The following is a 14,781-nucleotide window of genomic DNA, read 5'->3' as shown; positions in this document are numbered from 1 at the left end:
ATATGGCTGTTCGCGCGCGCGCGCGTGTGTGTGTGAGTGAATGAGAGAGAGAAAGAAACAAAATTCATCTAACCTACAGTATATCCGATGTTCAGTATTGTTCTTTTTTCGTAAAATACATTTCGAATCACTACAGGCTTGTGTTGTAGCTCCGTATTGCTCGCCAAACAATATTTTTAATCAATATTTAGTTATTTCGCCAACAATTCCCAATATTTTTGGTGGAAATTGACGATATCCCGTATTTATGATCAAAATTTCCTGCATTTCCATCAATCATACATGGTCACCCCTAAGCATATTGAAACAATTCTTGCACAGTAATTGCACATATCTGATTACGTTTTTAGTCAAAAATTTCTTGAAAACCCATTCTCAATTGTAACTACACCTTGGTTATAGCGACGAAATTTCATGAAATCTTCGATGTCGATATAACAGAGTTTGACTGTATTTCATATGAAGTGTTACAGAAATCACTGAATCAATTTGATTCTCGTAAAATAATGGGGAATTATATAACTTAGTGATGGACGAATGCCACTGAACTGTCACCGGTGACTTCACTGTATGACGCAGCTGTTTCTCTTGTATTCGAGAGAGTCTTTGATCTTTTCACAAGTAGGATGGGCCGGGAGCGATTTGCGTCGTTTCTCGACGGCCCTTCCAAGAGCGTATTTTATGTGGGCCTGATTGAGAACAGCCTTGAAGATCTCGATGATGTTCTCACCGGTTTTTGCCGACGCTTCTACGAACCCGCACTCCCAGTCAATAGTGACCACTATCTCGGCCATTTCTTTGCTGACGGCCCTGCGGCTGCCTTCTTCGCCATCATCTTCGCCCAGGTCACATTTGTTTCCGACCACGACTATGGGCACGGGATCTTGCCGTAGCTCCATGATCTGCTCCCGTAAAGAACGGACCTCTTCGAAAGACTGCTCGTCGTCTATCGCGTACACCAGCAGGATCGCTCTCGCAGTGCTGATGGCCAATCGCCTCATGGCCGGGAACTCGTAATAACCGGTCGTGTCCAATATGTCCAAGACCAATCGATCTCCTTTGACCTCGTACTCGCCGCAATGCATCTCTTCGACTGTCGGTACGTGTCTGTTCGGGAAACGGTCGTACAAGAACTGCTGCACTATCGACGTCTTGCCGACGCCTGCGCTTCCAAGCAGCACGAGCCGTGGATGCCGACGGGCCTCGATGCCGCTCTTGCAATCACCTGTAGGCAAACTTAAGCGTGCTACGCCACCGGGCATTTTGTACGGCTCCCCTAATGCTTCGGAAATGGAGAAATGCGAAACGTAGACCTCAATTTTGGAGAAGAGATAAAAGCCACTATTCCAATATCGTTACGAGGCTGCAACTATTGCAATCTTCAAGTGTATCTTTCCAGAACTGGATATCCTACTCTATCAGAACTGTGTTTTTGTGGAAACAATATTTCACATTTTTGGTTTCTTCAAACGAATGTAACCTGTAAATAAAAAATTATATTACGTTAAAAAGTACCTCCGTAAATATTTTTTCCTGTAGAATATAAACACTTTTTTCTAAAATTAATGGCATGAAAAAGTTTAGTGATTATGCATAATATCCAACAGGGGCGTACGCAAGATCATACTTTGTAGGGAAGGGGGCTGAAAAATTTTCTTATGGAGAAATTTTAAATTATTACCTTTCAAAAAGCATTTTATTTAAATTAACAGAAATTGGTTAAAATAGCATTTAAAAGGTACAAGCCGGCCCGCTTAATTGAATATCAACGATTCCAGCACACAATAACCAATTGAAAAGAAGGATAACCGATTATGCGGGGAGAACAATTAAATTACCGTTTTACGTCTGTGTAGTTTTCATATTGAAAACTAATGAAGGATCAATATAAGTACAGCTTCTCGAGTAAGTGCCCGAATGGCATGGTGGTAAGATGCTCGTCTACCATCGTGAAGGTTGTTGTCGGGGTCCCGGGTTCGAACCCAAGGGAGGATATAGATAAGATATTTTCCCTAACGAACTCGAGGCGACCACCGATAGACAGCGCCTTCACTTCCAACCCATCTCCCTAATGGCAGCAAATTGCGATATGGCCAGAGTTGGTGTTTGGTGAAGTAACAGCTTCTCGAATAATTGAATAGAAAATTACCAAATTACCCCCTCCCTCGACCGGGAGTTCAGCTCCTCGAATAAATCAGACATCAAAAATGAAATGAAAATTATATTCAATTACAATGATCAACCACAATACCTGAAGTCTTTAATTTTCATAGGAAAAGTTAGCGCTCTCTATTTTCTCGCCAGAGAACAAAAAAAAAATTAAATTCACATATTGAAGACAACTTTTGAATACTTGGAGGCCAGTACCTATTCTCAAATGTATTTATTTTAACTTAGTGACATATTATATTTTCCATTAATTCAAAACGGTTCATTCAATAAAAACATTATATGTATAGGGAGTAAATGTGTATTAACACAGTTGAAATGTATCAATAGTTGACGTGTGAAGCGTAATATTCGACCTACAGTCGTTAAAAAGTGGGGAATTTTAACATTGTCTCTATGGGAGAAATTTTGACCCCGGAGGATTTTGTCCGCTTAAGCGGGGCCGACTGTATTTTCTTTCGAGATATTAATTTTTCTACTGAAATATTAGATTTTTTCAAATTGTTGTTCGGTTTGGGGAGAGAATCAAAGGAGGCCCGTGCCCCCCCCCCCGCAAACGCCTCTGATACCCAAGCAAAAAATTTCACTTTTACCGGTGAATATGCATAATACATTTACAAGCGTACCCGCTGGTTAATTTGATCACAACTTGAAATTTATCGCTTTATCCGGTGATTATGCATAACATCCCAGTGTAATTGGTGAAGTTGATAAATATGAAAAAAATTCCCAAATGAGTCTCGATAGTATGCTTGACAGATATAATTTAACCCCGATGTAACGAATTCCCATTTAATGAATTTCATGATTTAACCATTTTGTTGCTTTCGAATTGATTGAATAAATGTACCTTTGTAGGCCTGTTACTCTGTTGAGAGACTTGTTACTCTGTTGCGGGAGATTGTCTCGCATTCGCGCCTCGAAGTTGAGAAACAAGAGAAAACAAACTTCAACCGAGACCATGACGCCGGTGGGATTGGAAACCGGATCCTTGCGATGCGAGTCCATTGCTATGACCACTTGATCACCACAACGGAATGCATGCATAGTAACCCGTTTGTTATGCATAATAACCAGATTTATCACATTTACCGCGCAACAAATACACTGCGAAAGAATACTAAATGTATACTTAATGTGACATACTCGGTGAATATCATTAAAAAGTGATTTCATGTTCAAGTATCAACTCATCTGTTTTCAACAAAATCATCTATAACTGCATTATCAGTAAAAGAAGGCATGCGATCCATTGAACAATCGAAATTGGCGCTGATGGAATAAGAGTGTCGAGTTAATCTTATCATGGTATTGGGACTAATATATTATATCATATTTACCACTACGAAATGACGAATGTGCATAATAACCGGAAAATAATGAATTTAGTACCATTTATCATGTTTATACCAACGACTCTTCTCTTGGAAATTATGCGTAATCGCTGGTAAAAATTATAAATTTAGGGAAATTGATCAAACTTACCAAATTGGTGATTATACACAATAACTGATTTATCACATTTACCGTAACGTATGGAATGGAATTCTGAAAGGACGTAAATAAAAGCGGTTCTTAATAGAGGTGGCCCTGCAGTGAGTTTTCACAGTATTATTTCGATCTCAATTTTTAATGTTTCGGATGTCACGGAATTGCACATTCTGTGTACAGCGAAGCCTTACGCATAACCGCCGCGTAATTGCCAGTGTTAGAAGTAATATCTCTTTTAGAATTAATCAAATTCACCAACGACGACGCGCTTGGGTAGCCCATCATACATAATCGCCGGATTGATAAATTTAAGCCCCATAACCGGATTATCGAATTTACCGCGTAACAAATATACTGCGAATGAACACTAAATGCTTACTTAATGTGACACACTCGGTGAATATTATTAAAAAAATGATTTTATGTGTTCAAGTATTTTATCTCATCTTCTTTGAAGAAAATCATCTATAATAGCGTAATCAGTAAAAGAAGCGGGAAGGCATGCGATCCATTAAATAATCAAAATCGGAGCTGATGGAAAAATGGTGTCGAGTTAGAAGAACATGTACAGCCCACGTCGTTATTCCAACGAGTGCTTCGACCCGAGAGAGATTCTTGTTACTGATATTCAACTTGTTGCTCGTGTTAAACTTTCACCGAAAAAAAGTAAAATAATAAGAAATGATAAAAGAGAGAATTATAAATAAAAATTCCTTTTCAACGAACACGCATTTTGAGAACAAGGATTCCTAATTCAATTTTCGCGAACGTCTCTTAAAACAGAACATTGGTTGATTCAATTTCCACTACCTAAAAATATCTCTGATCGTCGTCAATGGCTGAGATTATCAAGTGAACACAATATTTCCATCGAGACAAATGTATTCCATTATTTCTTTTCATAAGCTGAAATTCGAGAGCATTTCCATGATACTTTTTCATGTTACAAATCTTTCTATTTAAAGAAAAGAAGAGGAAAGTAATAATTGCTGTGTGTACCGGTGGTTATAAATAAACTGACGCTATTCAGACTTATGTAGCACCTATTCTGATAGAGGTTGCTTTAGGGGGTCATAGGGGGTCATTTAAGCATTACGTCAGCATTGATGGGGGGCGGGGGGAAGGAGGTTTCCAATGTGCTAACTTTTGACGACAAGGGGGGAGGGGGGTTTGGATGATGCTTACGTCAGCAACCAGCCTTTATAAAAATATAAAATATTCTTAATGATATCTTACTCGGTGTGCCAAAAATGAGAAACCTTTCGATATTTTGTGGGCGCTTGAAATAACAATATCCCTATTGATAAGTCCCCTATAGAGCAACTTTAGTGATCTCTAAATGTTTCGTGGATCCAGGTGATCTGGAAATGTGTTCGGGCCGCTTGAGTGGTCTGGAACTGTGCCACGCATCACTTAAGTAATCCGCAATTTCTGAAGTAAGCAGATCACTGAAGTAATCTCTGAATGTGCCGCTGGTAACTTGAGTGATGTAGAACTGCACAGGGGATCGCTTAAGTGCTCTAAAACTGTGCCACATGTCATTCAAGGGAAATGTGTCACGGATCACTTAAATGCTCTGGAATTGTGCCGTAGGTCACTTGAGCGATCGGTAAATGTGCCGCTTTGTTAATTTTTACAAAATTAGGTTTGAGGGGCAGGCCACATCAGATAACCCCCAGGACCACATTTGGTCCGCGGACCAAGAATAAGGTGTAAAATAGCATACACATCAAACAGTGCTCATAATATCGACTAACTTCATGTCAATTAATCAAAATCATAAGAATTATTTATTTATAAAATTTTATTTTATGCTGTAAGTTTTGTTATGAAATGTTTACAAAAAAGAATTTAAAAAAAAAGGGTCGAGATGTGCACCTTGATGTTGGCTTTTTTACAATAATATTCATCTTGCAGTGAAAAAGATATAAGGGGGCACGATCTATTGTAGCATAGTACTAAAAACTGTATATCTAGGGCGTTTCAAAACTCATGGCAAATACGTTGATGGTGTGACAGAACACAGCTAGACAAGTACAAATGCTGTTAGCTGCCGCAATTTTGAGCAGTTGCTGGGATATATCACTGTGTAATATAGGAAGTTGTTCTTCCTTAAATTCATCGGTATGTCCTTTCATTCTATCTCCGTCTGTCTTGTTTCCTCTTCATTTTATGACACAGCACGTACCGCGCTCTCTAGCACTCAACCACTTGAGTTTCGACCATGGGGTGTGTAGGGATTTAGGCCTGTCTAGTTGTGTTCTATCATCCCTTAACGTATTTGCCATGAGTTCTGAAAAACTCCCTGTACAAGTTACAGTATGTATGAGGTACTTATACTTACTTACACGGGGCCATCGTTTTTTAAGCATGAGCAAGATACGCAACTGCATAGGATAAAAAAACTTGAGGAGCACCAAATATTTGAGTGATAGTATACAGGGTGTCCTGTAAATCCTAATTCGGCTTTCATCTCATCAACCATTCGTCGTAGAGCAGTGTTTTTCAAAGTGTGCATCGTGGGTCCTAGGGGCGTTCCCAGCTTGTGTCAGGGGCAACCCGGCGAGCTGAAAATATTTTGATTTGTGTTCCTATTTATGTTTTGAAGTGGTTCTTTTATAAGTATGAAAATAACTAGTAAGCTGTTCTAGGGAGCGCAAATAAACCATAAATAGGCAAGGGAGCCGTGGGGTTACAAATGTTTAAAAAATACTGTCATAAAGGTATGGTTATAATTTACAATATACTTTAATATGCTCAAAAACCACTCTGTGCCACTTTCGAGAATGCAAATACAGTGTGTCATAAAATAAATAGACGAAATTTTTATACGGTGCTGTCCTCTAACTTCCAGTTAGAAAGCCGTTGTCCTGTCTTTACTGAGGCAAACAAAAAAAATTCAATGTTTTCTTAAATGCAATATACAAATACAACGCCACAACAGGCAAATTGCCCAACGAGGTGGCTGACTTAAGAACATCGTGGATCCCCGAGCCATTTTTTTTGGAGGCCCTACCTACCTCTGCTACACCCCCACACCCCTGCGGAACCCCCAACGAATCGGTACATGTGGGAATGTGCGTGTACGTGTAGTGAAACCTGAAGTGAAGTTTTTTTGTTTCTCTGTAATGCTTGTTATGTGTAGTGCTGCCATCTGCCACCAGTTTTTCTAACTATGAGTGAAGTGTTATGATTGAATGATTTATCGTTGTAGAACTGTTGCTCTCTGTGGCGAGACTTTTTAACGAGGAGATCGGCTCGCATTTGCGCCTTGAAGTTGGGAACCACAGAAAACCAACTTCAGCCGACCACCACTGTGGAGTTCGAACCCGGATCCTCGCATCGCGAGTCCGTCACTATAACCACTCGACAACCACAGCGGCAAATATAGATGAGATATTTAAATTCCAAAATCGGAGAAAGATTGGGAAGGAACAGTATAACGGACAACACTCCTTTCCCCCCCCCCCTATCTTTTCTTTCCCAACTTTTCTCGTGCATTCGAATTCAAATATTTTAGCAAATATTGCATTCAGGAAGGGGAATTTTTTTTTAGGCCTCAGGATAGACAGGACAACAACTTTCTAATTGGAAGTTAGAAGATGAGGGATCGTATAAAAATGTAGTTTTATTTTATTACACACTGACATGAACTGTTGTTGACATGAAGGAATTACGACTTACAGTACACCCTGTATATGTTACGGTAAATGTGACAAGTCGGCGATTATCAGTAATCCCCGGTAATTATGCATAATCACCAGTCGTCTCAGCAGGAGCGAATCACCCCAATAAGGGGGGGGGGTGATCACCACAATCAACCCCCCCCCCCTAAGCGAAATGCGATAACTCGTGAGATTTTTGGAAGCTCTTTATGATAATATTGCCAATTCAAGAAAACGTCGACAAAAAACCGGACATTTTTAAAAAGTCAGGACTGTAACAGGTAATACAGGACAAAATGCAATGCGGGACATACGGTCATCCCGGTACTGAGACTAGTTTTTATTTCTATTTTTTTTTTCAGCTTCCAACAGCGAGCTCTCGATCCATCCCTGTATCGCAGTAAGTTTGATAAATTTTCCTACATTTAACATTTTTATCGGTGATTATGCATAAATCCAGAATAAATTTGCTGAAGTCCGCAGAGAACGTTAAAAATGAATAAAAATTGTAAAAATAACCGAAATAACAAACGGTTTGCAGGGTTAGTATCGCTAGGTAAGGGGCCATTCAAGTATTACGTCAGCATCGGGGGGGGGGAGGAAGTTTCGGATTTGCTGACTTTTGATGACAAGGGGGGGGAGGGGGGTTTGAAGGTTGCTTACGTCATCAACCACCCCTTTTTGAAGATATGAAATATTCTAAGCTGATGACGAAATTTTGCTGACAAGGGGGGGGTCAAAAATGGCGAAAAATATGCTTACGTAATACTTGAATGGCCCCTAACGGGAATTTTCTTAAGACAAGGAAAAAAACTCAAAAGAACAGCCGATAGGTGGCGCTGGTGCGAGAGACTTCGGTGGGAATATGCAAAGGAGACGGTTATAAGAACTTGCGCTACTAATATACAACCAGTTCACAGTTGTAAACCGTGTATGTGGACCTGTTGCACACTACCGCTGCTAGATTTGTGACTCGCCTGCAATAACACATTACATTGATTATTGTTATATTACACACACATCCAGGCGCAAATGCGAGCTGATCTCCCCGTTAAAAAGTGTCGCCACAGAGAGCAACAGTCCTACAAACAGTACAAATATTCAGTCATTGCACTTCACTCACTTCACTTCTGAGATATAGATGGCAGCACTAAAAATCATACACAACACTAGATACATTCACTCAGACTGTTAGGTACACATACTTACACTTCCGGCACAACTCACTGGGTAGTAAATTGCCCATGGCGATAGATCTGAGTCGTGCTCGGCTAAAAAAAAAAGAAATGTGTTATCCCTGTGGTGGTGGTGGTGGTGGTCATGTGGAACATATACTGCTGTAATAAACGATTTGGAATCATCATTCTGTTCGTTACTTGCGATTCTTTTTTTTTACTTGTGTACGCCAGTGCCTCCTATCGGCTGTTTTTGAGTTATTTTTTCCCTGTCAAAAAAGTTCCCTAGACCTAACGATGCTAACCCTGCAAACCGTTTTTATGATATAAACCGTTTTTATTTCTGTTATTTTTCCGGTTTTTATGAATTTAAAAAATTTCTACGGACTTTTTGCCCACCCTGTATGAGAAATATGGAAGAAACCATTCGGAAATATATCACTTTAGTTCAACTACTTCTTCTACATGTGGTGGGTGCACTGCTCATATTTTGCCACAGAAACTAAATCAAATGAAAATAAGGATAATTATATTAATTATAAATGTCAGGGAGAAGAAAACGTATAAATTATTATCAGTCATTAAATGTCAGGTTTATTCACATTATTTAATTAACATTTTTAAACATAATCACCATCACCGGATAGAATCCACCATCCTAGAATGAATATGAGCAAAATGCACAGTAAATTTAAGTAATTCGTCAACGATTTTAACAATACGTGCTGGGGATTATACATACTCCCCAGCGCGACCCAACCCGCAAGGGTAAAAGACTTATATCCCTGGAGGGACAGAGCCTGGGCCGTGACTGGTTTGTCGGGGATTATACATAATCACCAGTAGATGTGATAAATTCTCAAAATTTATGAAAATTGTCAAAATAGTCGGTGATTGTGCATAATAAACACATCATACTACGTAATTACCACAATGACCGTAACACATATATACTTTTTTTAGAGGTCGGGCGTAAAATATGGGACCGGGGGGGGGGTGAGACTGAATACGGGCCGGATTATATTTTCCATAGGTTTGTAAAACTACTGAGACATTTTTGTGGATGAAATGCTACTAAAATGAAATTTAAAAAAAAACAATCATACAATTGAAAATTTTCTAGAAAGAAATTCACAACTCATCATTTCCATACATTTTCCATGCAAGGTCATTTGCTAAATCTGAGCAAAAAAAACCACGTCTCAAATGAAATATTTTGCTACTCGGAAACTTTAAATTCTACAGCAAATGATAGTCGATATCAAATTGTAAGCATTTGCAGCCAATATTATAAAATTCCTCAAAAGAAAAATCTATTATCTGCTAAAAAAAATATTACCTTTCTTTAAGTTTGAATCTCCTTTAGAAGTTATGCGATGTGATAGAAAGTTTTCTTTCAATACGTGAAATCTCGGGGCACCAGCCCTAACAAAGCAACAGCCGGCCGTATACTTATTGTTTTTCGAACGTACTTGACACTAAATTATAAGGAAGTAAAGTGACGGAGAGCTCTCTCTCTCTCTCTTATAATAGATAACATCATTGGCATCATCTTGGCGATCGCCAAACTGACTCCAGAGACTTATTTTATCGACACATTGCTCCCTAAGATAAGCTGAAGTGGAGCATTTTCTTGGAAAAGAAAAATACTTCAGCGTTATTTTACAATGGAAATTAAATACAGTAGACGCCACTTCTCATAGAATCACGGATAATGTTATTATTCGGGTATTGCTATCACTTTTGCAAAGTACGGAACGGACCAATATCATAACTTGGGGAAAAATTTGTTTATAGGTTTGTTAAATTTGTTACAGGACTTCGGTATATGTTATCAATTTGTTTTCGTCGAAAAAATTTTTCCCCACTCATTTTGAAGCTGTTAGTTGATTCAGACTTATTCCTTCCCTCTCAAGTTATAATTACTAACCTGCAAGACTATGTAGATCAGAAAGTACACCCATCCCTTGTTTTTAGACATTGCCGTCTACTATAACCCATGTACATATGCAGCGTGTACAGCTGCTTTTGCAATAACATACCTCTAGTCGAGACAAATATAATAGAAAAAAAACCTCTTTCCTTCAATTCTTGGCTAGTTTCTTTAAGTTGACGAGTTTCACAGTTACTTGGCGAAAATACTTTCTCAATGGAAAACTATGGAACGCATACCGCGCGTACATTAGAAAATTTTCGTAATTAGTAAAACTCATTTGACCGGTCCAATCAAACTTCTCATAATGGCTGAATATTATTAATGAAAAATACAGGATTGTTTTATATCTTAAATCAAAAATATCTTGTTTTAGAACAATATGGAGAAAGAAAACGGGCTGACGTACAGAACATGTAGTAGCTTGCAACCAATTAGGTGGAAAAAAAAATTAGTTGACCTATTTTCATACATCCCATTCGACCAAACGGGACATATGGTCATCGTAATTACTACCGGGATTTTTTTCGGATACAGTTATCAATGAGTTATTATTTTCAGAAACCCCGAGTCTAAATGCGATTACATTCAACGGAGTGGGTATTAGTGTTCTAGAATACCAATATAAAGCAATTCTACGTGTAATCGAGTTGCGGGAAGCTGAAATCACTCGTGAAATATTCAAATAAGCAGTTACAAAATATGTTTTTATTCAATTCGTATTATTAAATATAACAAAAAAGGGGAACAAATCCTTAAAATTAAATATACATAATTTGTTTTGTGATAAATTCAGTATAAGAAGCTAAAAAACTAATAGAAAGGAGTGATTTTATTTTATTTAACGCATACGAATGCATTTGTGTAAAGCAACATAAATCACTTTGTTGGAGAATTGAATATTGTGGCTTAGATTTTGTTTTTATGTTATTAAAGATATATTTAATATATTAAGATATATATATATTTAATATATTAATATATATTTAATATATATTTAATATATATATATATTTAATATATATATATATTTAATATATATATATATTTAATATATTAATATATATATTTATTTATTATATAAATATATTTCTAATATATTAATATATACAAATACCAATACAAATACAAATACCACGCCACAACAGGCAAATTGCCCAACGAGGTGGCTGACTTAAGAACATCATGGATCCCCGAGCCATTTTTTGGAGGCCCTACCTACTACTGCTACACCACACATGCATCCCCCCCCCGCGGAACCCCCAACGAATCGGTACATGCGGGAATGTGCGTGTACGTGTAGTGAAACCTAACGTGAAGTTTTTTGTTTCTCTGTAATGCTTGTTATGTGTGGTGCTGCCATCTGCCACCAGTTTTTCTAACTATGAGTGAAGTGTTATGATTGAATGATTTATCGTTGTAGGACTGTTGCTCTCTGTGGCGAGACTTTTTAACGGGGAGATCGGCTCGCATTTGCGCCTTGAAGTTGGGAACCACAGAAAACCAACTTCAGCCGACCACCACTGTGGGGTTCGAACCCGGATCCTCGCATCGCGAGTCCGTCACTATAAGAGCTATATGTGCTATAATTATCAAATAATTTTCTACTATAAATTTTCTCCATATTTATTAATATATTAAAACTTTGCTGTACCATATTAGACGGTTTTGAATGGATTCAAAAATAATTAAATAACACAGAATGTTCACAATATTGTCAGAATTGTACGTTATTTTTGTGAAACGTATGAGCTCGTTCATCAGGTGTAGTGCATATAATGTGTTAAGGAGGTGCTTCTATCTGTCTTTAAAATCGATGATGAGAAACCAGCAAGTTGGTTGTATATTTTTTTAGTTGCATTTCCGATATTGTGGATCTGCTGCTATATTTGTGGGGAGGTTTTTTTCTTCTCGAAAGGAAGACCAGTGTCTTCAAGTTCAAAAACCGTAAACAGTCGAGAAGTGAAGAAAGGGGCTAATAAACATAAACTAAAACTTAATGTCCAAAAGAACGAAATATATATTATATGAAAACAAAAAAAAACTAAATTGTAATGTAAACATACACCAAAAAATAAACAATCCCTACCATAGCCGAGAGAGTGTTAAATGCTATTTCCAAGAAAGAGAAACCAACAAATATAAAATGTACTTGAGCATAATCACACTCTTCTGCAAAAAAAGAAAAGAAGCACCCCTAAAAAGAATCCGATCATCTCGAAATTTCGCATGCAAATTTATTCATGCCAACTATGCAAATGATTAAATTTTAAAGGCCAATGAATGTTAACTTCGGTCATAGCGCGCGTTTCTACTACGCATTTAGCCCATTGTTTGAAACAGGTAACAACTTGCTACAGACTCTTCCATACCACCCGTCGTACCTTCCAATATCTCAAGGCGTTTGGCTGAGGCGGGGTTAAGTTCACAGCGGCCTTTAAGCCCACAGCATCAGCAGAGTCGTCTAGAGTGGTGTCTCAGCCGATCATCATGGCTGCCAGCAGGCAGACTGGCATCACATTGTGCTCAACGATGAATCCCGCTTCAGTCTTGGGGCAGATGACCATCGCACCCGTTTAGAGAGGCATAAAGCCATTACTCCGGGTGTGATGGTGTGGGGTGCAATCACTTACGACAGCAGGTCGCCTCTAGTCGTTCTGCGTACAACTTTAACAACTGAACGATACGTCGATGACATCCTGCGGCCAGTTGCATTACTCTTCATGGCACGTCACTCAGTGTTCATTTTCCAACAAGATAATGAAAGGTCCCATATGGCTCGCATATCTCTGGACTGCCACCGCGCTGTTGATACTCTTCCCTGGCGATGTTTCATGAATAAATGCTGTTTTCTGGATTGAGTTATCTGGCGTAATCATGAATGGTTAAAAAAAAGTAATAATAACCCTGCTTTTTGAAAGGAAAAATTTTCTTCAAAAGCAGGACGTATGGTGACGCATATTTTCTCGGTAAAAAATGGTGTGCCGCTTTCTTCTAAAGACACATTTGCATAATAAGTTTATCCCAGGTGCCCCTGGGCTATAGCCTTGTCAACCTCCCACCAGAATCATCTTTAGGGGCAGCACACGAAGCTTTGCGCGAGTCGAGTGCTAAAAATCAGATACAACACTAGATACGCATTTAGACTGTTGGGTACACACTTACATTTCCGGCACTAGGTAGTAAATTGCCCACGGCGATAGACCTGAGTTGTGCTCGGTTTGAAAAAAAAAATTACGTCACGAGCTTCGTGTGGAGGCCTTTTTCTATAGGTGGTGTTGTAAATGTCCACTCTAAAATAGCGGCTCATAGCAGGCTCAATATAGTTAATGCTCTGTATCACTGTTCGAAGAATCTGGATTTGATTGGGATTCATCTGGATGTGTAAGTGGAATTTTTGTGTATCTCTGTTATTTTGACGCCAGGTGCATAACATAACAATTTTGATTCCTTAATCCTGTAATAAGCAGTGTAGAGTTCACACTTAAAATATTTTGCTTGTTGGTCTAAAAGTTTAAACTCGTGATACACATGCTACTAAATAGCACGAAAGTGGCACATTTTCTTGCTACTTAGTAGCACGTGTATCACGAGCCTTATACTCATGCGTTGAAAGATTAATCATCAAAGCAGTCTCTTGATCTGCTGATAATGAATATGACTTTTGAAGAATTGAATCTGACTCAGAGTTATATGTATATTTCACTATATAGTTGCCAAATCACTTTTACCCTCTTTTCTCTCAGGCCGGTATTACACTATAAAAGTTTGATAAAATCCCTTTTACAAAACTTTAAAAATCCAACCAATAAAACTCACCGGTTACATTCGAGCAAATGCAACCAATAATCTTATTGATAGAATTTCTCAAATTTTGTAAAATAACTTTTAGAAAAATTTTATAGTGTAATACCGGCCTCAGTGTTAACTTCAATAGCTACACACAATTCTTCTGGGCTCATGGAGTTCAGGTGAGGTTTCACTTTTCGCGACTTCACTTAAGAACACTGTCGGTGAAGAGCATGTTGGTCTTCCTGGTCTTTTAATGGCAAAATTTTTTTGTTGGACCTAGAGCAGCTTCAAATAAATCCTCAGCGTGAAATATAATGTATATTTGCATCAAGCCATAACGAATAATCTTTAAGCAATTGTCCTTTGTCACTTTTGGCCACCGTTTTTCAATTGCCAGTCAAAAATATTTCGAACACACACAGTACTTTAATGTTATCCATTGTTGCCTTAAAAATATCTGTATTGCGAATTTCTCCCAAAATAAAAATTTAAAATCGCTTCAAATCTTGTAATGTTCATGTTTCCTTCCCCCATATGTCAAAAAATGACGTATGAG

The 14,781-nt window shown here is 38.2% G+C and overlaps 1 protein-coding gene across 1 annotated transcript; it reads right to left on the bottom strand.

The window, feature by feature from the left end:
- Positions 1-479: 479 nt before the first annotated feature.
- Positions 480-1,262, bottom strand: LOC149077066 (ras-related protein Rap1-like). Its single transcript, XM_089242649.1, has one exon. It carries the CDS (start codon positions 1,260-1,262, stop codon positions 564-566), a length of 699 nt encoding a protein of 232 aa, XP_089098775.1. The 3' UTR covers positions 480-563.
- Between the last annotated feature and the right edge of the window lie 13,519 nt (positions 1,263-14,781).

Source organism: Pholcus phalangioides, unplaced genomic scaffold (genome assembly GCF_987345545.1).
Source record: "Pholcus phalangioides strain wild (caught in Gottingen) unplaced genomic scaffold, Ppha-v1.0 ptg000015l_1, whole genome shotgun sequence".
Lineage (NCBI taxonomy): Eukaryota > Metazoa > Arthropoda > Arachnida > Araneae > Pholcidae > Pholcus > Pholcus phalangioides.
Note: the sequence above shows the minus strand (reverse complement) of the source record. Positions and strands in the feature narration are given on the sequence as shown.

Excerpts from the sequence above, each read along its gene's own strand:
- LOC149077066 (XM_089242649.1), bottom strand. The coding sequence starts at position 1,262 with ATGCCCGGTGGCGTAGCACGCTTAAGTTTGCCTACAGGTGATTGCAAG.